Here is a 26,718-nt window from a genome sequence, read left to right as displayed (position 1 = left end):
ATTAAGGATCAACCTACCTCAAGGCCCTACAATACCCAAAGGATGCACATTCATACAACAAGGACATTTGCTCAACTAGCAATATTATTTGTAATAGCCAGAACCTGGAAGCAATTTACATGCCCCTTAACTGAAGAGTGGATAAAGAAAATGTGGTAGAGGTACATAATGGAGTACTATTCAGTGGTAATTGGTAAAAAAAACAACAACCAAAAAACAATGAAATCTTGAAATTCACAGACAAATGGATGGAACTGGTAGAAACCATCCTGAGTGAGGTAACCCAGACACAGAAAGACCAACATCATACATGTAGTGAGCACCTGTGGTGCTGACCATGCCCAAACAGGCATGGTCACAGGTTTGTAAGTGAGGTGTGGGATTTGGTCTGGAGTGAGGGACAGGCTTGTTCTCTCTTGGTTCCAAGTTACTTCTCCTGGATGAGGATGTGACTTCAAAATCATAGTCTGCAAAAACAGAATAAATAAAGGGATAACATCAAGCTGCAAAGATTCTGCACTGAAAGAAAAAGATTTTGCACAGAAAGAAAAACAATAGAGCAAGCCATGAAATACAGATTGGGAAAGTTATTTGTGAGATGCGTATCTGATAAAACTCTAGATATATAAGGTGCTACAACAACTCAATATTAAGAAGAGAAATAACCTAATAAAAACAAGACAAGAACCTAAATCCTCACTTCTCAAAGGGAGAGGGGAAGGGGATAGACCTTGCCAAGAGTTAAATGAAAGAGCATGGGTCACCATGGAAATGAAAATTTAAGCCATTGTGAGCTGTGACCTCACACCCACTAAAAGAGGCACTATCAAAAACCTCAGAATGGCTGTTCAATCTAATCTCACAGTTCTTCTTCTGATTCAGCATGGCAGAGAGATAGCCACACACTCCTCATCCCTGCAGCATTACTCATAACCGTCAAGATGCAGAAGAATCCTACGCATTTGTTGTCATCTGACTGGATTTAAGAAAACATGATGATCAGTCTTCAAAAGAAATTGAATCTTTTCACTTGCAACACGGATAATTCTAGAGGATATTATATAGTAAGTGAAATAAACCTACAAGGAAAGACACCATCTCGAATACATGTGGATTGTAAAAATATTGAACTCAGAATAGAGAAGAATGATGGTTACTGATGACTTTAAGATGTGTTGGGGGAAGCAGCGTCAGAGGGAGGGAGGGCCTGAATCTCAGGCCTGGAAGCAGCTTTAGTGGGAGGCCCAAACCCCAGGCTGGAAACAGCAGCAGAGGGATACCTGAGCCTCAGACCTGGGAGCAGTGTCAGTGGGAAGCCCAAACCACAGCCCTGAAGCAGTGTCAGAGGGAAGCCTGAGCCTCAGGCCCAGGAGTGGGGAGCAACTGTCAGGTGAGGGGACAGCAGTGGTTTCCAGCAGTAGCTTCCAGGAACTATTGCAAGAAGTTCCTCTGGGAAAGAGCACCTGTGTCCCAGCCAGCATCCACTGCCATGTCTCAGTTGTAAATAACCTGCTGCTACATCAACCACTGGACCCTCAGCCACACCAACATCTAGAGTCGTGGCCCCACCTCCAATGGGAGGAGTATTCACTGGAGCTGTCGCCCCACCTGCATCTCAAAGAGCAACCACCTGAGCCTTGGGTCCACTTCCACAGGAGGAGCGTTCACCAGAGGCTCTGCTTTGCTTGTGCCTGAGGGAGGGGTCAACAGAGTCACAGCCCCCAACTATACCAGTTGGAGAAAGACGCCCCCTGAAGCAAAGCTCCACCTATACCAACAGAGGAAGAGATGCGTAGACAAGGGAAGAGCACAGTCAACAACATATAGAGCAACACAGCATCACTAGAAACGCGGTCCTACAGCAGCCAGACCTGAACATCCCAACTCAGATGAAGTAAAATAAAATAAGCTAAAAATAGCTTTATGAGGGTGATTGAGGCCCTGAAAGAGGAAATGAAAAATTCCCTTGAATAAATGGAGGAAAAGACAAACAAAAAATTGGAAGAAACTGACAAATTCCTTAAGGAACACCAAGAAAAAGCGATCAAACAAGTGAAGGAAATCATTCAAGACTTGAACTCTGAAATAGAGTAATAAAGAAAGTACAAACTTCAGGGAATCTTGAAATGGAAAATCTGGGTAAATGACCAGGAACCACAAATGCAAACATAAACAACAGAATGCAAGAGAAGGGAGGGAGAATTTCAGGCACTGAAGATACGATAGAGGAAATAGATTTATTGGTCAAAGAAAATTTTAAATCCAATAAATCCTTAACTTAAAACATGCAGGAAATTTGGGACATCACGAAAAGACTGAATCTAAGAATAGTAGGGATAGAAGGAGAAAAAGTCCAACTCAAAGGCACAGAAAATATATTCAACAAAATCATAGAAGAAAACTTACCCAACCTAAAGGACATGCCTATGAAAGTACAAGAGGCTTACAGAACACCAAATAGACTGGACCAAAAAAAAGTCCCCTCACCACACACTAATCAAAACAATAAACATGTAGAATGAAGAAAGAATATTAAGAGCTTCAAAGGACAAAGGCCAGGTAACCCATAAAGGCAGACTATCAGAATTACACCTGACTTCTCAATGAAAACAATGAAGGTACTGAACAGACGTTATGCAGACATTAAGGAACCACAGATGCCAGCCCAGACTACTTAACCCAGCAAAGCTTTCAATAACCATAGATGGAGAAAACAAGATATCCCATGATAAAACCAAATTTAAATAATACATATCTACAAATCCAATCCTACAGAAAGTACTAGAAGGAAAACACCAACCCAAGGAAGTCAATTACATCTATGACCAAAGAGCAAGTTGGGGAGGAAAGGGTGTATTAGGCTTACACTTCCCCATCACTGTTCATCTCTGAAGGAAGTCAGGATAGGAACTGAAACAGGGCAGGATCCTGGAGGCAGGAGCTGATTCAGAGGACATGAGGTGGGGTGTGTGTGCTATTTATTGGTTTCCTCAGCCTGCTTTTTTGTAGAACCCAGGACCACCAGTCAAAGGACAGCTTCATCCTCCACCAATCACTAATTAGGAAAATGCCCCCTTTCAATCACTAATTAGAAAAAGCTGGATCTTATGGAGGCATTTTCTCAATTGAGGTTCCTTACTTCCAACAACTATAGTTTGTGTTAAGTTGACAGAAAACTGGCCAGAATGGGATGTCACTAAAAAGTTACAAAATTTGTTAGATAACAGGAATAAATTCAAGAGACACATTTTTAACATGTAGCTGTGATTTGTAACAATTTGTTGATCCTTGAAAATGGATGGGAAGTAGGTTTTAGCATGTTCTCAGGACAGAGAAACACATGCAAAGTAATGTATACTAATTCGCCTGATCTAAGCATCCCACTCCATATGACTATTCCAAAGCATCATATTTTTGTGATAAATATCAGTTTGTAATTAAAAAATTACTTTTTAAAAAACTGCATAAAAGAATGGGATAGCCAAAAGTTTGTAGATGCTAACTTAGTGTTGAATTGATTTAAATATTTTGTCTTTATGTTAATATTTACCATTATATTTTTGTGACTGTTACCATAGTAATTTTTGTCATAAGTGAACTGACTTTACAGTAGTTATATTTATATAGAAACTTCACAGTTTATGAATGGTTTTAGCATACACGATACTTCCCCGAGGGTAGAGGAACTAAACCACTTAGTCCTTTTCCCTAGCAGGGACCCTTGTGCATTTCCTGCCAGTGAGCAGAATTGTAGCAACAAAAAGTACTGACTACAGTACAGCCTGCCTTCCAATTTTTATTAATTACATCTTTAGAGATATCATACTTGAGTAGGATGCATGTGAGCACACTATTCCCCTACTCCCACTTCTGCTAAGCCTCTTCTCAACGGCTCCCCACTCCTGTTCTCACGTTCCTCCCCTGTCCTCCATCTTCTTTCTCTTTAAAGACCCCATATAGGCAGTCACAGTTTCTGTATGGACTTGATGACCATATCCCTGTATTTAAAAAAATCCAAAGTGAAAATGGACTTCTTTAATTTGGCTATAAGAAAGTTATTACTTAAACTCAACTAGAAGGAAGTGTATAATATTTGAAAATCAGCATGCCGAATGAAAAGACATAATATTCATGAAGCCCTAAAAACTCAGAAAAACCCAACCAGAAATTTATAAAAATCAAGGCAAAAAGGTTAAACTGGGCGTGGAAGTACAGGTTCTTAATCCTACTAGCGCTTGGGAGGCAGAGGCAAGTAAATTTCTATGAGTTCTAGGCCAGCCTGGTTTACATAGCCCCCTCCAGGCCAGTCAGGGTTACATAGTGGGCCTCTATATCAAACAAGCAAGCAAAACAAAGAAACAAACACATGAAGTTAAACCAGTAACAATATTGTTTATTTAATCCCCTAAAAATCTTCCACATCTATTGAGTGGTCACATTCAATAGGGTTTCTGTAAGTTCAGCAGGATACCAGGACAGTATGAAGATGCAGCTCTGGCGATCTGTGCATGGACAGGGTTCTTGCTCCATTTATCTGGCTATTGTGTCCAGGTTTCTTAAGTGCCAACCTAGCCCATTAAGAAGAAAAAGGTCATTTCTGTCTTTACATAGAAGAATGCATCACAAGATACCATATATCCAAACTCATTTGTATGAGAAAACGTACTGCCTTTACTGAGCAGAGGATTCAGTGTGAAGAGTTTTGAGCTTTAGTGTGTGTGAAAACCATGTTTGTTCCATGCTGTGACAGTAAGATCAAGAAATGACATTTAAAGCCGGGCGTTGGTGGCGCACGCCTTTAATCCCAGCACTTGGGAGGCAGAGGCAGAGGCAGGCGGATCTCTGTGAGTTCGAGGCCAGCCTGGTCTACAGAGCGAGTTCGAGCACAGTCTCCAAAACAATACAGAGAAACCCTGTCTTGAAAAACCAAACCAAAAAAAAAAAAAAAAAAGAAATGACATTTAAAAGGTCAGGCACAGTGGTGCTCACTTGTGAGTCTAGAACTCACAAGGCTGAGACAGGAGGATTGCTCTGAGTTTGAAGCTAACCTGATCTATGTAGTGAGTGTGAAGCTAGCCTGGGCTACAGTGCAAGGCCCTGCCTAAGAAACCAAAACAATACAAAACAAAAACCAAGATAAGAAAAAGATGTCATTTCCCAAAGCCACACCCCTGTGATTCCACAACAGCTGTCACACAGTGGTTGATGTCTAAAGACCTGTCACCTCAGGGAATGTTAATGCAGTTGAAGTTGTAAGTCAGAAGTTTTTCAGAATCCCCAGGCTACAATGTAGGTAGAATTGTAACTATTTCTATCTATACAGAAATTGTTTCAGTCACTGATAGAAGCATTTTACTTTATGTTGCAAATTACAGAATCATGTTTACATTTGTGCATGATTGTCCTCTTTAGAGTTAAACCAAAGGCTTCTCAGCATTTGAGCTGGGAAGTTGCCATCTTTATTTTTTGGTTATTGGTAACGGACAATACTGTGAAGTAGACAGCTCCTGACAAAGGTCTGCACATTGATGACTTTATTTGTAAGGACAGAATCCTCACAGGGATGTAGGGTGAGTGGAAGGGTTTATGAAGCTCTTGGGCTGTCATTTTAGCAGGGGTCGGTTGATTGTGTGTTCTGGAGGCCACTGTGCCTTTTCTAACAGCAGTGGCTTAAATTGCTCCTTTCTCTTAATTCTCATCAGTAATAGGTTCTGATGCCGTTTTAAATGTTTGCTAGTCTGATTTATATGAAGTAAGATCTCGTTATAAACTATAACATGAATTCTCTAGACTACCAATCAATTTGAACTTAATTTTTTTCTCTTTATTCTGTTTATCTGCTTGTTATTAGTTGTGTGAGCATTTGCTAGTGTGGATGTGTGTGTGTGTGTGTGTGTGTAAATCCAAAACCAATGTCAAGCATCTTTCCTGTATCTCTTTCCATCTTACAGTTTTTTTTTGAGGCATGATCTCTCACTGAACCTGAAGCTCATCGATTTGGCGAGGCTGGTTAGTCAGTGGGCCTCAGGGATCCACCTGTCTCCTCCAGATCTGGGCTTACTAGTGTATTGCCACCTCTGGCTTTTTTACATGGGTTCTGGGGATCTGAATGCTATGTGGCAGGCACTTTACCTACTGAGCAATCTCTCTGGTGCCATCAAATTTTTAATTCAGTTCATCTTGTGCAAAATGCCTTTATGTAGTTTTGCTCAACTGTTCCTTAGTTAAATCTTTATAATCTGTGGACATGAACACTTCATAGTATAAGTGTTAGCCTTTCTTTTCACTATAGTGTTGGTGGCTAAACTCAGAACCTGATAAACACCAGACAAGTGTTCTAACCCCAAGCCACACCCCAGACCAACACTTTACATTTATAGATTTTCCAAGAGTTCTGTCTTCGACTCTGTCTCCATTTATGTTTCTCATAGATCATATATAATATTTATATAACACTATATTCTGTAATTACTAAATAAAAAACCCAGAAAAATATACCTGCAAATGCATTTCACCATCTTTTAGAAAATGTATAAATTAACAAAGTTTCTTGCTTTTTCACTTCTTACATTTTCATAATTTTTGTTAAATTTTCTTCATGGAAGATAATTGTAAAATGTGAATCCAAGCATGTTTTGCTTAAGCATAGTTATAAATGTGTGTAATGTGTGCATTTCAGTGGAAGCCTGTTTCCCCAAGGGGTGGCTATCATCTATTCCTCCATAGTTTGTACATATTATGTCCTGTCCCCAGAATGGTTCATATTTCAACCATGATTAAGGTTTAACTTAAATATCACATCCTCTTATAATCTCCCTAAACTTTCTAGATGAATTTTCTGTCATCTGTAGTGTCTTGTACGATCTTTATCATAGCATGAATTATAGAAATGTTATAACTGTCTGATAGGATCTCTGTAATGTTTCAAAATATTTATTTACCCTATTTCTCCTTATCCTTATGGATGTATCATTGTTCTTGATAAGCAGACACACACACACACACACACACACACATCTTAGTGGCAGTTGAGTAATATTTACAATGAGTTAGCCTATATCTGAACACAGATAATATATGTATATGCATCCTTTTCTCTCTAATACAAGAGGAGTTGTCTGTCTCAAAAGAAGTGTGACTGTTTTGAATATGATTCACTCACCTCAGTGGATTATAAGTTATCATTTTCCTTTTCAGTGTGCCTCTGAATTGCTCCCTTTTTAAGTCCAGGAATAGGAAGATATTTAGACAGAGACGTTAGTCCATCAGCATTAAAATCATTGGCATTTTCTGGAAGGAAAAAGGTAATTACTGGGAATATATGTCAGCCCTGGCCTCAAGTAACTTGGGAGTTCTCTAAGCACCTAAAAACAGCACATGATTGGGCAGGCGAAGGATGTGGGCTAAGGGTCCAGCACCGGTCCTGATCCTTAAATCTGTGTCTGACATAGCAGCAGCAACGGCCCGAAGAAGGAGCTGAGTCCCTCTCAGAAGGTTCCTCCATGGAGCAAGGACAGTGAATACCAGGACATTTCTTCTAGAATGAAAGATAAAGCTGGCTCTGGGGGCGGCAATGGCGTCTCATTGGATGGAGTATGGAAAACTTGAAGTTTGAGACTTCAGAAAAATAATATAATAAAAATCAAATTCAAGGACGAGTGTGAACAGGGAGTGGGAGTGGATAAAACTTTTGAAGGAAAAGACACAGGTGAGAGGATGTAAGGTTGAGCCGGGTGAGTGGATGTAGGCGCTCGCGTGCAGCGCATGTGCCGTAGCGATAACACCGTGCTCTGGGCAGGATTCCTGCTGGGGACGATGGAAATGCTCACTCATTTCGGTGTAGTAACTATATAGCACCTTTGTGTTTTCCACAACGTCATATCGCAGGCCTTAAGTATACACAGCCAAGTTATTCTTAAGAACGGAAAGGACAGAAAATTTAAATAGTCACCGTAACAGTCTTAGAAAACGGATTTCTGTTTCAGGAAAATGAGGTCCAATGCCGCTGGGTCGGTACACCCTTTCAGCGATCAGCCTCTGAGGCTAGACAGAGACTTCCTTGTGGCTGCTGCGCTTCTATGCTTTCTAAAAACGATTTTCAGCCCGCGGCTGCCTTTCTTGACATTTTGGGCGTGAGCGCAGCCATTAGCGGCTGAAGCAGCTCTCCTAACCTCGTGCCTTCTCCCCAAGCACCGCAAACTTCCCATTACGGGCTTTCAGAACTTCTCCAGCTATTAATCAAAGCAGGATGCTCAGCCTCGACTGCAGTATCTTGTTTGAAACTCCAAGCTCTAGGCTCTTCCACAGTCCACTGACCTGAGGACTTCAGCAGGTCCAGATCGTCTGCCCTCGAATTCATCTCCTGGTATTGAACTTGATGAACCAAAATCTGTCCTCTGGAGGAAACTGACAACAGAGGTGCTGGGTTATGGATCAGTAAAAACCAACCCTCCTGCATCTCAGCCTTTCACCAGCCATGTGAGCAGTCTCAATCTTTACCTAGGCGGTTGTTTACCCGCCTGCTTGTATGAGAGAGACAGACCATTGTCTCTGTTGTCACGATATAACAACCCATTTTCCTACCGAGGAAGCCAACATCCTTCTGGGATTAACTGGAGTGCATCCTCCCCTCCATTCTCATTGTAAAGCCCTTTTCATTTTTCATCTCAGTTATTCCTGTCAGTGATGTGGTCCTGTTTCAACCTTTCATGCATGCTCTTTTTTTCCCCTTTCCTTTTAAAATTCATCTATTTATTTTACATCCTCCCTTCCCCATCCCTCTCCTCCACCCCCTCTCCCAATATCCAATCTCCTCCTCTTTTATCTCCATTCAGGAAAGAGCAGGTGCCCCATGAGTGTAAGCAAAACACGGCCCATCAGGTTGTAGTCAGATGGAGCACCTCCCCATGTATTAAGGCAAGGTGACCCAGCACGAGAAGCAGAACCCCAAAAGCCAGCAAAAGAGCTGGAGACAGCCTGTGTTCCCCCTGTCGTCAGGAGTCCTACAGAGCACCACACTACACAACTGTAACACACGCCCTTGCTGCGCGGTCGCTTTCAGGTACAGCTGACCACTCCAGTTGTCTCACGCGCTGCCCTAATGACCAGGCATCCTTGGACCCTCAGGCACAAGGATTTCATAACTTGCTCCTCCTCTACACTAGCCTGGCAAGCGGCTTCTCATCCTTTAAGCTTCCCCGCACTCGCGCACACCTTCTTTCTCTGGAATGTCTCTTGCTCTGTCATTGGAATCATCATTAAAATCTGTCTGAAAGGCTTCTCAGAAGCCCCTTTTAATGTCAGATAATCTCTCTGTCCTCTGTGTCACTTTGTTTCTCATTCAGGTTAGTAGAACGCTACATTGTCGTGTATCTATAGTCTACTAAACCTGAAGCTCCATTAAACAAAAACATTTTATTATTTTATTATCCTTTTCTTGGCTTTTAGATCCTAGCACATTGTTTGATAGAATAACACAATTTTCATTAAGGTTATTATGGTAAGAGAAAATTAAATTAAGAACAAACCTTCATTCTAAATCATGAATTGTGTATTTATTCTAAGCTGCCAGTTCCATTAATTATCTACTCCAATTAAACACATAGAATGCAGAACACATTATGGTAGTCAGAGCTTTTTTTTTCCACCTGAGGAAATTTTGCTCCTTATATTCTGAGAAACTCTTCAGACCTTTTATGATCCCCACTTTCTGGTACCTTCACTCATGAGTAATTTGTTTACTTAGTTATAATTAGCCCAAGAAGCCCTTAATCATTTGGATATGTGAAAGAGATCATAAGTTTGCTCAGACCTGTAAGCCACTGTATCTGTCTTCGCTTCAGAGTCCACAAGAGGAATGTGATGACAAGGACCAACAGAATGGCCCCACAGATCAAGAGTGCAATGAGGACCGAGTGACCTGTGCAGAGGAAAATATTAAGAAAGATGATAAATTCTCAGCCGCTTTCTTTGGCCATGTGCAGGAGCCCCGAAGCAAAACTCCAGCCTCAGAACTCCTTCTGACCCAAAGTCTTCTAAATGTGAGGAATTCTAAATAATACAGCTCCATGCTTACCATGTTCTGATTTTGGAGGCGCTCCTGCAGGAGAAAAGAGAAAGAGACTCAATTCTGAGGGTCTTGGATAAAGCAAATACCAATATTTCCTTGTACGAGCCTTCACTGTGTCTTAGGCAAGTGAACTGTGTTTTCTAAACTAAAGCATGGGTCTCCCAGTCATTTGTCTCTTGCACACAGATATATAGGTTGCATGTCTGTTCTCTGTGATAGCCACTGTGTAACAGCGAATGTTTTCATCGTTCTTTGTATAGAAACACCATGATTGTCTTCCTATCAGACCCCCTTGTTGACAGATCGAGCATGAATGCATCACATTTTAATGCCTGGCTTGTCTTTGCTACTGAAGAGTCCTGCTCAACCCGGGTTGTTGACACCCACCTGGAAGGCAACGTATGGCAGCATCTTCCTTGTGCCCACAGTCACTGTGACTCCATGGTCTGGCAGGACAATCCCACAGGGAAGACTCATTCCCTCTGCACTTCATTTCATTGAGCCATATTGGCCCGGTTCCTGGACCAAAGGCTGCTTCTTTTAATGCCTTCACAGCTTGACCACAGCCCAACTGCCGACACGCAACCTCAGCATCATCAAGATCCCAGGAGTCGTCACACACTGTCCCCCAGGAGCCTCTGTGCCAGATCTCCACACGTCCAGAACAGTCCGTGTGTCCTCCCTGAAGTCTTATTTTGTCTGAAAAAAGTATCAGAGACATCTGGGTTATCCCTGAGAAGATGAAAGCTTCTGAAAGGCTATAGAGGACAGATATCTGATTGCTTTAAAAATTAATGTGCACTGGTCAAAGTGCAGAAAGTGGCAGCTGTAGATGAGACATCTACATTACACCACTCACTTCCAAGGCGTAGTGACCATCCTTGGGCGGGGGGGGCGGGGGTAGAGATGGAAAGATTGTAAGGTTGGGAAAGACTGAGGCAAAACAATGTTTCCTGGACATGGCAGGACCACCACATTCATAGCAGCTGTGGTTATCTGCAAAAGATCAAGCCAGTCAACATGCCAGCATGGGGCAGGGAGGGCATGGTGAGCCCTCTCTAGCTGAGGAACTAGTGACAGCTGGTGGCTCTTGGAGGCTGGTGAGTCAGTTTTCTTTAGGTTGGCCATGCTCTATACCCATGAGTATATGGGCAGCTTATTAAACTCAATGGGTTATGAAAAGGAAAGGCAAAAGGAGGGCATGAAGTCAGAAGGGGAGTTAGGATGTTGAATCTGAGAGAAGATGAAGGAGGAATAGGGGGTAAATATGATCAAAATGTATTGTATGCATGTATGAAACACAAAGAATTAATAAAATATATAAAAACAAATGGGAATTTTAAAAGAATGATATGATTATAATTTTTAAAATAAAAGTACATGTCTTTTCATCGAACTGCATATATTCCATCAAATGCTTGATGAATGGGGTCAAATGAAACAGAGAACTCCTACACAGCAAAGGACATCATTACTATGGTGAAAATGCAGCCCACAGCTTAGGAGTTGAGGGAGAGGGAGAATATGATCAAAATACTCTGTATGAGATTCTCAAGGAATTATGAAAGATAGTATTTAAAAAGAATCATTGTGTGACTCAAGAAACTGCTAGTGAATGAGGTCAACATTACTAATGTGGAAAGTTACATTTTCTCACATGGACAAAAGGGATGTGGACAGAAATATCAGTCTTACAGCTAGAGAAGATGCATAATAAAAATAGTTGAGAATCAACCATTCTGAGTTTTTTCTAATATCAATGTAGCAAGATAATATTTGGAAGCAATATAGGGAAAGGAAAGTAGGCCTTTCAAAACTGCAGTCATTAATCATGTATTCTCTTCTTAGTCTTCTTAGAGAAGGCCACCAAATAGCACACAAATGGGAAAGTCTGGAATAATGATTACTGATCTTGTAAGTGTGTATACACATGGATAATACAAATTACATAAAACCAACTATTCCAATCCTAACTATTGTCTAGAAGTTACACCCATTCTTGCTTAATGAGACCTAACAAATTAATCCAGGGTGTGAACAGGGAAATACAATTTCATGTTTTCTCAGAGGGTGACGGTGGAGTGGTGGAACAGAAATTTCCTATTGACAATGGGTACTCACTGTCACAGACGATCCAGGACTCCTCTGAAGGGCTGGCCTGTCTCTGCTTCCATGGAGAGGAAGGGCACTGCCATAAGGTGTCAACTCCTTTTGGACACTGTACATTGTCTACCCACATGAACCTGGATGGTGTCTTGTCTGAAGATGTTGATTTCAAGGTCCCGCTGTCTGCACAGCCCAGTTGGCGGCACACCACCCCCACAGTGGTTGGAGACATATTGCTGCTGCCAACCCTTCCCCATGTACCATTGTAAAACACTTCCAGGTGACCTGTACAGTTCTCCTTAGGGATGCCATTGGTCAGCCTCAGAGACGTGAACTCTGGGGGAAAAGAATTGGTGGTGTCACTTCTCTGAAGAATACACCTTTTTCTCTAATGTAAGAATGGCTGTAACAGATACAATGTGTCAACTAATAATTTGTTAGTAACCTCTGAATAAACCAGCAGATCTTCATGAAACACAGTATTAGTCTCTACAGACCATGCAGCTTTTTAATCTGGAGTTCTGTACTTAGGTGTGTCTTTTGAAGACTGTCAGTGTTCTGAGATGCTTATGAGATTCAAAACCTCCCCCAAGTTCTTGTCAGTTATAGAATTTCTATTTTCTCCCCAAATTACTGTAATTTTAATTCAGGAAGTCTTATTCAATTCTTGTTTGTTTTGTTTGTTTGCTTGGTTATTTTTAATGTGCATTAGTGTTTTGCTATGGGTGTTGAGTTCCCTGGAACTGGAGTTACAGACAGCTGTGAGCTGCCATGTGGGTGTTAGGAACTGAATCTGGATCCCCTGGAAGAGGAGTCGGTGCTCCCAATCACTGAGCCATCTCTCCAGCTCCTCTTTTTTGTTTGTAATAGACACATAAACCATTTCAGGGATATGGCTGGATGTCTCAGAGCCTGTACATTCCCACTTATGTTCAAATCAGGGCTTTGGTGCGTGCATCAACTCAAAACTCTTAGTGTCAGTACGGTGTTTGAGACATCTTTGGTACTTAACATTTAGTGAGATGCAGGTGCTAAAGCCAACACTTTGTGTACATTATCTTAAGAAGAAATATTTCCTTTTTTGACACATGACTTTGCCATAGATGCTTGCTAGCAGCTTTATGTCATTAAATAGGGATCAGTTGCTTCTAATGTACAATTGTTTCATTTCATTACTTTACTGGGTCCTAATACTATTTTCCTCAACACACTGCAACTAGGGGCACTTTTCTGGTTCATAAAAGTCTCTGAAGCTTGTTATGTGTACAAAGCGAGAGAATGGCTTCTTCATGGTAATATTTGCCCTGCTGGCAAATAAAACTCATGTATCTGCTTTTATGATTTATTTAAATATGGTAATTATCTCTTTTTAAAAAATATTGTATAGAATTGTTTTTGTTCTTTTTAGTCTGCCTTACTCATATTGAAACTATCAAGGGAGTCATTGACTCCAATATCCAGCTCTAATATATTTATAAAAGCACTTCACTGCTAGCATTTTTGTGATATTCAGACCTGCTTCTGGATTTTGCTCTTTAATGTATACCAGCCAACACCTGAGGTTGTAACAGCGTGTCAAGAAAATGCTTTGGGGCTCCTGACTTTGGAAATCCCTGAACAGACTACTCTGGGTATACTTCAGGTTGGTATCCACTACCATTTGCTCCTTGGCCATTTTAAATGTAGCTGTGACCAGGAGCTCTGTGCAGAACTTACCAGAGCAAATGACACCAGCATCCTCCTTGTGCCTGCAGTTGTGGTGCCCCCAGCTGTGTGAGTGGCACTGCCAAATATGCGATTCTCCCCCACTGCAGTTCATCTCGTCAAGCCAGATACTCCCTGTTCCTTCCCCAAAGTAAGCAGAGCCGGTGGCGTTGATAGCCACACCACAGTCCAGCTGCTTGCACACTACACTGGCATCAGTCAGATCCCAGCTGTCATCACAGATGGTGCCCCAGGCACCCTCATGATAGACTTCTACTCGCCCAGCACAGCGACCGCCTCCATTTACCAAACGAAGTTGACCGCTGGCTGGAAAGAGAAATGAAGTTAGCAATAAAGTGCATTTTGAAGGAGTCAGACCACTTTCATAGATGGAACACAAAGTCTTACCTATGCAGGGAACATCACTTTTGTGTGGAATGGTAGAGCTCGTTGTTTGGACCGAGGACGATGAACTACATGGCTGTAGTGTCTGGGATTGGTTTCCTGAAAACACCAAAAAAATTCAGGCATGTAAGATCAAAAGGCTATGTTGAAGTGGGTGAGATGGAGAGTCCTGCAGGTGATTTGAAGATGAACGCAGCGTTAGGAAGAGGGAGCGAGGTGGACGCGTCACAGAGAAAGGGGGAAATTGATGGGCACCGGAAGTGAGGGAAGCAGGTGCTTTGAGAAAGCCTAGGATTCACTAAGCCAGTGGTTCTCAACCTATGGGTCACGATCTCTGGGGTGGGGGTCGAACAACCCTTTCACGAGGGTTACATATCAGATATCCTGCATATCAGAAATTTACATTATGATTCATAACAGTAGCAAAGTTATATTTGTGAAGTAGCAATGCAGTAATTTTATGGTTGGAGGTCACCGTAACACGAGGAACTGTATTAAAGGGTTGCAGCATCAGGAAGGTTGAGAACCGCTGCAGTAAGCTCCAGGCAGCACTCAGGCTGATGAAAATCAAGTTCACTTACTTTCCAATACGACAAATGTAGTTACTAGTGTAGCACGCATCTCATGAAGCCCCAGACAGACCATTTTCCTTCCTTTTGCTTTATCCTTGCCTCGGGCCCATCTGATTCTAGAGCACAGCTCGTGATTGGCTCCGCCCTCCATCCTCTCACCTGAGCATATAACTGAAGCCACTTGTCTTTCAGAACACATGGGTGCACCGAGGGCAGTCACGAGGCAATCCCCCATGTGCTGCTCAGTCCCCGTGCAATGGAACATGTGTCTCCAGATCTGACCAGTTCCTTTCCCAAACTGTGCTCCCTCTGGGGTAGACAGAGCAACTCCACATTTAAGCTGCTGACATAAGACATGGGCGTCTTCGATGTCCCAGTGAGAGTTGCAGAGGGACCCCCAGGCTCCGAGCACCTTGATCTCCACTCTCCCCTCACAGGAGGTCTTGCCACCTGCCAGGCGAATTTCTGTATATCCTGAAAGGAGACAGGGCTTTAGAAAAGACATTTGTGACTCCCTAACCCTCTCTCCTTCACAGCACAGGAGCTAGCTGAAGACATTTTCCACATCTTACGTGAGCAGACTATGCCGACATCCCTGCTGTGGCTACAACTTTCTTCTAGAGGGGGCGCCACCGAGCACAGTGAAAGATGGGACTCATTTCCAGTGCACTGGAATTCTTCAGCCCAAATCTGTCCACTGCCTTCTCCGAAATGTGCTCCCCCTAGGATGGAGACGACTGTTCCACATTGTAATTCCCTGCACACCACACTGGCGGCTTCTAGAGACAAGTCGAAATCACAGACGGAGCCCCACATGTCGCCATGTTTCACCTCCACACGACCGGAGCATGGAATTTCCCCTCCAACCAATCTGGGTTCCCTGTGACCTGAAAAATAATAGTGTTTTTGTGAGAGGTAAAAAATTTGCACATTTTAACCCATGGCGTCAACTAGGTGCATTGTGGGTTCTCGGCAATTTTCCACACCGCACCTCCTGGATTTTCTGTCTAGACCGAGCATAGCAAATTGAGGATCTCACATTTCCCAATGTACCTGTCCTCCTAAGAAAATCCTAGAGCTTTGGTTCTTGAGGAAAACCAAGATTAGAACGTCTCTTTCTTTCTAGTATGTCACTTGCATTCATTCATAACACACAGTTTGTTCACTGTGAGCCCGCCACTTGCGGCAGTCTGAAGCCTACGCCAACCTTATCGCAACTGCCTGTAGGTTTTCAACGTATTTCCATTTTGAACGCTGAACACCAGAAGTCTAAGGGAATGCACTACCCTTGCTGTCTGAGACTCTCTTGTCCTCTTCCTAATCCTCTCTGACAGGGTTTTACCACATGCCTTGTAGACAGACTGTGCATACTCTGCCCCTCGCCACACAACGCTGTGCTTCATCTGTTCTGACAACTAGAAGGGCAGCACTACAGGAGGCTCCCAGACCTCGTGCCTTCAGGACCAAGAGAGAAAACAAACCTGCATGTCACCAAGTGTGGCTGGTCTTTAAAGTGTAAACAATAGAGATGACAAGTAACAAGAAATGGAACTCAGATTGGGATGGCCAAGAGGGTTGGTCACCAAGACAAGCAAGGATTTCCTTTAACACCCAGGAACCATTCAGCTTCTTGAATACATGAACTACTCCAAATTCACTTCTTTTGAAAAGCATATCTGAGGGCGGGCCTTCTAAAGAGCATAAGTCCTTCACAGATGTCTGCGTTCAGTCTTTGATGCTGCCTGTGGCAAGGTACAGATGGACAGACAGACAGACAGACAGACAGACAGCCCTTCGGCTGTTGTGGCGTTCATACTCTCTGTGTTCTTTTCAGATCATATGCCTTTTATCTTACATTAAAGTATCTCTAAAAATGTGCCACATAGGACTATTTTCTGAGTTAGAAACAAATAGAATGGCTTAGCATGCCAAAATTTTACCATTAAAGTGAATTCCTATTCAAATGTGAGACAAATAATCCATCTATTTCTAAATGCAGATCAAGTTTTAAAAAATGATGCCATGCACAAATAATCAATGGTTTTGAATTGGAAAGTCCAGAACTTCTTGTTGCATTGAGAAGACATCACTGGCTACTATGTGCTTGGTCGTCTTGGACAGCCCTTAATGTTTAAGTCAAGGCAGTTTCTGAGATCAAGTCAAACTAGGTTTTGTAGTGGCATCTTGTTTTGCCAGTGAACTTGCGGTGGTGACTACATCCTAGGGGTGTTGTTTACTATTGATTGTGTAAGTGCTTCTCTAATAAATTCCTGCTTATCATTTATATTGGATTGTGTGGACTCATTTAAACCCTGCCTTCATGGTTTACTGTAGCTTCTGGATTATTCATGTGTAGTCATTTCAAATGAAATATAACACAACCAGAGAAAAGCAAAACCAAACCAAAAGTACTTTCTTTCTTGATGGAAACATATTATTGGCACTAACAAATTCTTTCTGTATGCAATCTGTCTATTCCCCAACCCTAAAACACTTAAATCTAAGTCCAAAGGGAAACTCTTCCACACAAATAAGATATTTGGGGACTCCATTTTTTCAGCCTTGATTTTTGTGACTCTGGTAACATGCATCCATGCACACTACAGGTGCTTTATTTATACAGGGTCAAAATACTGGACTCGGCTTTTTAAGGGACTTTTCTTCCTGACAAATGTATGACTGCATTGATTTTTATATAAGAGTCATTAAATAAAATTTCATCCATGGATTTGGTTCTTTTGATTAACAAGTTAAGTTTTCATCTGCCAAAGTAACTAAGCCAGCCTTAATCCTTTTTTAAAAAACTAAATGAAGAAAAAGTTAGAACTTCCTCCTTTTGATCATTAGCAAAGTATGTGATATACACAAAGAAGGAGAAATAACTGTCATTTGAAACTCCCTGAATGTCTTGTCCCTCAGCTCAGTGGTCATAAAATGCAGTCGAATCAGAAGATGAAGTTGGTTCTCTATAACAGAAGCAGCAAGCCTACCATAGCCTTCCGATGTATTGCTTTCACTAGGCCTTCAGTCAGAGAGCAGCGATGGACAGGCAGAGGCTGCCATGATGCCTGTCACGTTTGTGAGTGCCTCTCGACCACAGGTAAGGCCGTAGATGAGAAGCCTGTGAGGTTTGGGTAGCATTCTCTTGCTAACTGTGAGAACAGCCGCTCTAAGCCTCAAGTGCTGAGGTTACACGTGTGCACTGTGTCACCCTGCTTTTTATGAATGCCGTCGATCTAAACTCAGGTCCATATGAGTGTGTGGTTATCGACTAAGCCATCTCTCAGACCCTCTCCATACGCTTTCAGTTGAAGGATAAATCAGTCTGTCAATATATTACATATGCATAATACAGACACATTAAGATATGTGTCAAATACATCATTCCTTTCAGAAAGATAGTGCAGATTTATTTTAAGATAAATCCCAATTCTGTGATTAGAACAAGCAATGCACCCACACATTCTGATTCAAAGGGTTGGAAAAAGCATCAAAAGTAAGCCATCGCTGGACAATGGTGGCATATGCCTTTAAGTCCCACCTGAGCAGGTAACTTGGGCTTCTTCCAAGTGGTCACAGGAAAGGCCACCCCACTGCCAGTTTCTGCATTGCCAAAGAGAAGTTTCATTTCCACTACAGGTGCCAGGAAAGAGCCACGTATCTGTTGCCTTGCTTTTGGAGTAGATTTTAGAACTTGTCTGGAGTGCAGATCCACATCCAAGCTGTCTACAGACCACATCAGCATCTTTCAGGGACCAGCCTCGGTTACATATCTTCCCTTTCAACTTCTGAATCTCTACCTCCACAGTCCCAGAGCAGCGACTGCCTCCACCTACAAGTGTCAGTTCCAGATCTGACCCGTCTGCAGAAGAAGCATAAGCGCAGGCTGAAGGAACCTGGGGAAACACATGGTCCTCCCCTCCTTCCCAGATACCAAGACACTGTAAACTGTGACTTACCTGCTTCCTATTGTTTGCTTGCTTGGTTCTTGGCATCACAGAGGATTGAACCTAGTCCCTTACATAAAGTGGAAAAGGGTTGTGTGCCTGATGCCTCTTTTTACTTTTGCTTTAGCTTTGGAGGTGGAGTCTCAGTAAGGAGCCCAAATGTGTTTGAATTTGTCATCCTCTGTCCTAGCCTCTCTGCTGAGTGGTTTGGATTACAGGCATGTGCCACCACACCTAATTTTGGATTACTTATTTCCTGAGTCTTTGATAAACAAACATAGGTTGTGAATTCTATTGTAAATGGTACATAGTTCTAAAGACTAAATATGATACACATGTGAGTGCACGCACTCACACACACACACACACACATACGTGCGCCATTCATCATAGTCCCTTAAAATGCTGACTCTCTGAGCTTCACATAGATGTAGAATTTAAGGTGTGGTTCTAAAGTAATACAGAAAATGGAGCCAAGCATCTCTCCTATGAAGAATGTGTAAGATTCTTCTCAGCTGTGAAGGAATTCCCTACAATGAATTAATTATGTCCACTACTCACAACTTAACACTTATTCCTACTTCTAATGAATATAGGTTCTCCATGCTTCGATTGCTTTTTAACTTACCAGAACATGTCACACCAGCATCTTCTCTGTGATTACAGTAATGCTTTCCCCATTCCTGGTGCTTACACTCCCAAAGAGCTGACTCATCTCCTTTGCAGGACATATTGTCAAGCCAAATGGGTCCAGATCCCTCGCTGGCATTAACCCGACCAATGGCAGTGACAGCAGTTGGACATCCCAGTTGCTTACACACCACAGCAGCGTCATGGGTATCCCAGTTATCATCACACACAGTCCCCCATTCTTCTTGGAATCTCACTTCCAATCTTCCTGAACATTTGGATACGCCATCGACCAGTCTCAGGCTCAGATCCGCTCCCTCTATAATAACAACGAACAAGTCAGTGAAAGGGAAATAAGGATAATGTGATTAAAAACAGCTCTAGCTGAGTCAAAGAAAGGGGTGGAGCCATGGATACAGGCAATCACTCCACAGCACCATTCTACTGCTTGAAGAAGTGCACCAGGCAAGGACTTTTTAGGACACAGTGCGCATTTGGGGAGGGTCTCAGAGATTTGTCTAGACTCAGTTTTGTGCCTGTTGTGTCACTACAACTGATGATGCAGTTGTTTACTCTGTCTTGTTAAAGTGCATCTGCCTGTGTTTTCCACCTTGTACTCCAGTCTGTGTAAATACTCTGCATCTGCTTTCACTGTCATCCATGTGGTCCTCTCCATTACCCTGCTTGTGCTGTGCACCTGACCCTTTTGTGAGTCCCCGTGGTGGTCTGAATGAGCTGCTCCCCTCAGGGTCAGATGTCTGCACACTTGGTCCCCAGGTAGTGGCACTGTTTGGGAGACTTAGGAGGTGTGGTCTTTCTGGAGGGAAGTCTGGCCCTGGGGGAAGGGTTTGAGGTTTTACAAGCATTGCACCACTCCCAGTTCCCATTCTGTGTGTGCTTGCTCTTTAAGAAGTGACCTCCGAGCTTGCTGCTCTAGCCACCAGCTCTGCTCCTTGTCATGTTCCAGGCCGAGATAGACCCTTAGGACCAAACAAACCATTCCTTCTATAAGTTACCTGGATCATGGTGTTTTACCACAGCAACAGAAGAGTAACTAATAGGGTGCTTCTTAATTAAAGGGCTGAGAAGTGGGGGAGGCTGATCTACTCACTTCCCACAGTCAACACCCCTTAAAGAACCATCCTTAATTCTGCAGACTATCCGGTGATGAGCCCAAACCAGCAGCCTGGGTCCCTGTGTTGAGTATTGTTGTCAGCAGGCAGAAGCAGTGCTTGCTGTGGATAGCCCGAGCCCTTGGGAGGTGCTGCCGTGCTGGCACTTTCATTTTCATGGTGAGTGCTAGCGATTGGAGCTAATGGTTGGGGACGGATCAGGTCGAGATGGCTAAAAACGATGATGATGGAGGATGATGAGGAGAGAACTTTGTTTTTAAACCAACATCAGAAAGACAAAGAGGGAATGCTATTTCAGTTGTGGGTCATAGACTTTTACACAGATACATAAACTTATGTATTTGTGATATTTCTCCATTTTTATATCTATGGTCTGTCTCTCTTATCTACCTACTTACCTAGAAATGACATGAGGGTAGAAATAAAGCAGTCTAAAAGGACAGAGGTACTAATGGAGGGACAATGACGAGGAAAGTGTAAGGGTTTTGAGGGAGGTATGTGTCCAGCACATAATATTCACATGTACGAAAGCTTTAAAAGTTTTCTACTGGCTTCTTTAGTCCCTCTGCCCCTTCCCTCTTTACCCCTTCCTTCTTCAATCCTTCCCTCTTCACATTCCCACCTCAGCACCCCCTGCCTCTCTTCACCCCATCTTCAACCCCCATCAAGATTTTCTTAAACACTCTCTTATGATGGAGCTAAACTGCATTATTTGTCATTAATCCTGTAACTATTTAATTGCCTATTCATTTATTTTGAACTTTACATGTATGTGTGTATGCCTGAGCATATGGATATACACTACGTATGCACAGTACCCAAGAAGATCGGGGGAAGGGGCCAAATCTTGTGGAACTGCAGTGACAGGCAGCTGTGAGTCATCCTATGTGTGCTGAGAACTGAACCCTAGGCTTCTGTAGAAACAGTAAGGAGTCTCTTAATCAACAAACAATCTCTTCATCACCAGTCTGACCCTGTACTGTTTCCGTTTCCTGTTTTCAGTTAGTGAATTCACAAATGTTAGAGCTGGGACACCAAATGAGACAGTAGTAAGATGATGGAGGCTGAATTCTCTTCATTATGTTCTCAAGGACTCAGGCTTACAATCCCAGTACCTCCTGTCCGTCACAGACAACAGGAAACCCGGAATTGTCCTTACCTAAGCAGATCACTCCAACATCCTCAGAATGATCACAGTTATGCTTTCCCCATGCTCCATATTTGCAGTCCCAGAGAGCTGACTCATTTCCATTGCACGTCAGATCATCAAGCCAGATTGGTCCAGAACCAGCTCCAAACTTAGCTGAGCCAGAGAAACTAATGGCACTTCCACATCCGAGTTGTTTGCAAATCACAGTAGCATGATCTTTGCTGAAGTTGTCATCACACACTGTCCCCCACTTCCCCTGGAACTTCACTTCTACTCGTCCTAAACACCGGTTGCCGTGATTGTTCACCAGTCTCATCTCCAAATCGGATCCATCTAGAGAAAAGACCAAGGTTTAAAGGAAAAGTCCTTTCATAAGCAATTAATCATTGATGGCTTGGAATTTGATGCCCTTCTTAAAAAATAGTGTTTGACTTTTATATACTGCCACTTCCAAATACTGGAGAATTTTGACCTGATAAATCCAACAAACAATAATGGTTTTCTTATATACCTACTTTCCAAGGATATTGTGTTATAGGTAAAAATGCTCTTTGGTATAGAAAAGATCAGTATCACACACACACACACACACACACACACACACACACACGAAAAAAAGAAATTGGCCTTCTAATCAAGTTGTTGAAAATGGTCAATGACAAAATGCTTAGATTCCTTATTTTAACTCCTCCCAAGTAAAAGAGTTCTAAGAATGAAAAATTGATGCTGAATTTGAAATTGGAAAATAAGAAAAAGCAATGATGAAAATGCTCAAATAAACACAACAGTTTGGAAAACATTATGTGTTTAAAATTATGGAAAATGATTTATTTCAATTTTAGCAATCAAATTTCTCCTCAAGGCATTTGCTGTCATTTTCAGCAAAAAAGAGGAGGAGGTTTTTTGGTTTTTTTTTTTTAAACAATGATATATGTTTCTCACGCAATGAGTTTCCATGAGGCGTAAAATACACGAAGGGAGACTTTGGTTGAAATTTGGGGACACTGGAAAAGTTGCAGTTGACAAAAATGTTTAGAAACACTTTCTTAAACAAGAAATTAAATTTTATGAGCTAGAAGCTCCAACCAAAGTCCCCAACTTAGCCAGAGTTGTTTTCATTATGGGCAATTAATAATAATAATTAGTAAGGATAAGAGCTCACAATTAAAGTATAAATAAGTAGTCATTACACATTTAAACAATACATGCTATCACCATAGCCCACTTCATGGATCTTTGACTTGAGACTCAGTAGCAGGACATAGCATTGATCAACTAGAAAAAACTATGAAGCCAAGAAGTGAGTAGCACAGAGGTTGGGGGAGTGGCCTGTCACCAGTTTTCTGTTGGTTAGTGTGCCACCATCTCCCTAGAGGTGAGCTCTGCAGACTAAGCAGGAATTAGGGTGAAGGATCTCACACATACAGAGAACAGATCTCTATGAAACCAGCAGCCCTCAAGCGTCTATTGGTTCCTTTTCTCTTATTAGATTCTAGTTGCTCCTTTAAGTTTCAAACTTTGAAAAACAAGTTTAATTTCACTCTTCATTATGTAAGAAAATAAGAGCAGATAGTAGTACACTAAAGCTATAGATGAATATCAGCTCTTTACACAGGTGAGAGCCTGAAAAGATTTCTTATGGTTCTGAAATTTGTTTTACCATTTGAAAATTAATAATTAAAAAATGGAGGAGGAGGAAGAGATGCAGATGACTGAGGCAGCATGGGAAGGAAAGATGGGGTCCATGAAGAAACTAACAGTTTTAGCACTTGTAATATTCCAGTGTGCAAACAGCTCTGCAAGTGTCTTATTATGGAGTCATCAGATGCTTAGAAAGATTAAATACTTTGCATGGAATCTCTGCATCAGTGAATGGTTGCGCTAGAATTAGCTGCCCCATTTTTCCGGGGAGATGGACGGAGTCAGTGGAGTCAGGAAGACGTGTGTGGCACTTGCTGGGACGTAGGTCAGCCTTACCTGAGCAGGTCACTCCAACATCTTGCTCATGGGTGCAGTTGTGCTTTCCCCACCCTTCATGTTTGCAGTCCCAAAGAGCAGATTCATTCCCTGTGCAAGAAACCTTATCCATCCAGATGTCTCCAGAGCCTGCACTGGAGTTCGCCCATCCAAGGGCTTGAATGTAAGTTGGGCATCCCAGCTGCCGGCAAACCACAGACACCTGATTCATGCTCCAGCCGTTCCTGCACACTGTTCCCCACCTCTCGTGGATCTTAACTTCCACTCTCCCACTACAGTTGTTTTCACCACCAGTTAGTCTCAGTTCCTTTTTCATTCCTCCTGCAACAACAATTCAACACATCAAATGATGATTCAAAGAGAATTCAGAGAGCAGGAGAAGTTTTCAGATTACTGCCATGGGATTTAGAGTCAGAGTTGAGACCCATCCTGACCCCACCGTGGTACAGTAGGAGAATGCTACTTCCCAGTGTCCAGGTGGAATTGTTAGTACCACAGGCTTCAAGTAGAGCAGTGGCAAAACTGGGAGAGCTAGCAGCACAATAATACATGGGATTTTAATTGTATGGCCGGGTATCCTTACACCTTCTAAACTGAGATGCACAGTGTGTTACACGATGAACTGCATGTGTTTCTTCCTAGTCATAAGGTTGATAGTGACCATGGGGGAATGGAAAAACAAGCTGGATGGAATTAGATATCCATTTCATGCATTTATACAACAGTTTATAAAGTAGTTGAAATCTGCTGAAACTAGTTTTTGGTTTTTAAACAGAAATCTAGGGAATTGTTTTCCTTTCTCTCTCCCTTGTTTTCTCAGATTACCTCTGGTGCTTTTTTTTTCTGTCATTTTGGCTTAACTGAAGAGCCCAGCCTGACTTCGAGCAATCCATTTTTAAATGTTAAAATCTGGGTTTTGCATTTATGAGTGTTTTCAGAATCCCTTTTCCCCAGTAACTTTGTGCTTTTTCCTTCTCTTTCCACGTACTGCTTTCAGTCTTTTGTAACATGGGGTTGTTTGTGTGAGAGAAGACCACACTAATCATTTGCTGACTCCTGCTTAGAATATTATTGTGTGCTTTTAATATTTGGTTCTTAACTCCAAGGAGCATGGGTTTTTAGATACTACTTAACATACAGGAAATTGTGATTTTTGTTTGACAATTCATGTCAGAGTGGCCGAGGGCCATAAGTCAATTCTGTGACATACTCACCAGGAGAGTTAGTAACAGCAGAGACACAGAGGAGTGAGGCTACAGCCACAATGAAGAAACAGAAATGGACAAATCCTTTACAGCCTATGAAACGAAGGACAGACGTGAAGCTTAATAATGAGCGATCTTGGAGAAGTTCAGGGTTTGTGGTCTGATGAAGACCAAACTGTTAAGAAGAAAAACCTCTCCTACCGAACAGATGACGCACAGGACAGATACAGACCCAGGCCCTGACCGTGTATGCAGCCTAGGAGTGGGGAATTGTGAGAACACTGGGCGTGGAAGCAGATTTTCAAGGCAGGTCTTACAGCTGCCTAGCTAAAGGAGGCATCAATGAAACTAGATATGGAGCACGTTCTCTGTACACTACAGGTCAGGTTTCTGAACTTTCTGTCCTCTACCTTCTCAGCATCAGTGACTCCCACCTCCATCTCCATGTCTCCTTGGTCCACCAGACAATAAGCTTTATGAGAGAACTAATGATATTTCTCATGTTAGTACTATTCCACCAACAGTGCTTGTTAAATAGCATCTCAGCAGTGTCACAGATAGAATACTCTGCATCCCAAACGCCCAAAAAATCAACCTCCTCATCACACACTGCAATTCAACACTCATGCAAAACTGAGGAATGATTTTGGCTGGTCCATGCACATCATGAAGTAGAAGTTTGCACTGAATTCGGTCTCCATATTTTTAATCTGTATTGATTCCTACACTTTATCTCTCTTGTTTGCATACTCAGGACAGTTCTGCTCACTTCAGATCCTGACTTGAATTTTCACCTCGACAACTTTATAAAATAAATACAAAAACTGCTTCCTTCTTTACAATTTTAGTTTGGGGTCTATGGCTGATTAGAAGCACATCCATAGGACCCAAATGCCTTTTTGTTCCTTGCTCTCCTATGCTAATCACATCATTTTGCTGTCAGAACATCTCTAAACTCTACTTTAGGATAAATATAAATGAGACACATTTACCGGGAGGTCCAGCATCTTCAAGAAGAACCATTCCAAGCATGCCCATTCCAAAGCTTAATGATTTTGATGGCTTTTTTGTCTCCTCGTACTATTGTAGAGAAATGTTCTCCGTAGAAAGTGGATAATCACTGATGGAAATAATCATCTTGTTCTTAAAATAATCATCTCGTTCTTAGGAACGGATAGGCTCCAGAATGAGGGAGGAGCCAAGCCCAAAGAGGAACCCCTTTTTGCCTTCACCCTCCTCCCCCCCACCCCTGGGACTTAAAATGACCAAAGGAAATTTTAACACGTTCCATGGATTTACAAAAACCAGAAAGTGTATTTATTCACACTCTTGCTGATGAAGTGTTTTAATTAATTGATCGAATAATTCTTACTTATGTTATATGTGTTTGCCTGCTTGTGCATATATATATGAGCCACATGTCTGTGCTTCCTCAGAGTCCAGGGGAGTACATTGGAAACCCTGGGCCTGGAGTTATAGGAGCTTGGGAACCACCATGTGAGTGCTGGGAACAGAACTTGGTCCTCTATAGATCAGCAAGTACAGTTAACAGTTAAACCACTTTCCAGACTCTATTTTTAATTATTGAAGTTTATTTTATTACCTCCATTCAGTGTTGGGCTTCTATCACAGAGCCTTGAAGATACCAGACAAGTGTCTACTATTGAGCTATTTATCCAGCACTTGAATTGTGTTTTTGACTAATATACTAAACACATACAAAAAATACTAATGATGACAGAGTAAAACTATGTGAAACACACATACACACACAAAACATGGTAAATTGTCACTATTAGCACTTTTGACATTATTTCCAG

General features: G+C 42.1%; 1 protein-coding gene across 3 annotated transcripts; it reads right to left on the bottom strand.

The window, feature by feature from the left end:
- Nucleotides 1-4,372: 4,372 nt before the first annotated feature.
- LOC101837919 (scavenger receptor cysteine-rich type 1 protein M130) lies at nucleotides 4,373-26,071 on the bottom strand. 3 transcript variants are annotated; one of them, XM_040738341.1, is made up of 17 exons: nucleotides 25,891-26,071; nucleotides 24,908-24,991; nucleotides 23,694-24,014; nucleotides 21,726-22,049; nucleotides 19,432-19,752; nucleotides 18,398-18,718; nucleotides 15,429-15,743; nucleotides 15,016-15,330; nucleotides 14,288-14,383; nucleotides 13,892-14,206; nucleotides 12,191-12,511; nucleotides 10,457-10,768; nucleotides 10,076-10,099; nucleotides 9,812-9,919; nucleotides 8,317-8,406; nucleotides 7,163-7,290; nucleotides 4,373-4,568 (listed from the first exon to the last, which is right to left on the bottom strand). In XM_040738341.1, the coding sequence occupies exons 1-16, from the start codon at nucleotides 25,934-25,936 to the stop codon at nucleotides 7,172-7,174; spliced, it is 3,432 nt and encodes a 1,143-aa protein (XP_040594275.1). In that variant the 5' UTR covers nucleotides 25,937-26,071; the 3' UTR covers nucleotides 4,373-4,568; nucleotides 7,163-7,171. The 3 variants fall into 3 exon arrangements, with proteins under 3 accessions (XP_040594275.1, XP_040594277.1, XP_040594276.1); XM_040738343.1 differs by having other exon boundaries at nucleotides 7,163-7,216; nucleotides 25,891-26,070; XM_040738342.1 differs by lacking the exon at nucleotides 24,908-24,991.
- Nucleotides 26,072-26,718: the final 647 nt, after the last annotated feature.

Source organism: Mesocricetus auratus, unplaced genomic scaffold, assembly GCF_017639785.1.
Source record: "Mesocricetus auratus isolate SY011 unplaced genomic scaffold, BCM_Maur_2.0 Super-Scaffold_100676, whole genome shotgun sequence".
Classification (NCBI taxonomy): Eukaryota; Metazoa; Chordata; class Mammalia; order Rodentia; family Cricetidae; genus Mesocricetus; species Mesocricetus auratus.
Note: the sequence above shows the minus strand (reverse complement) of the source record. Positions and strands in the feature narration are given on the sequence as shown.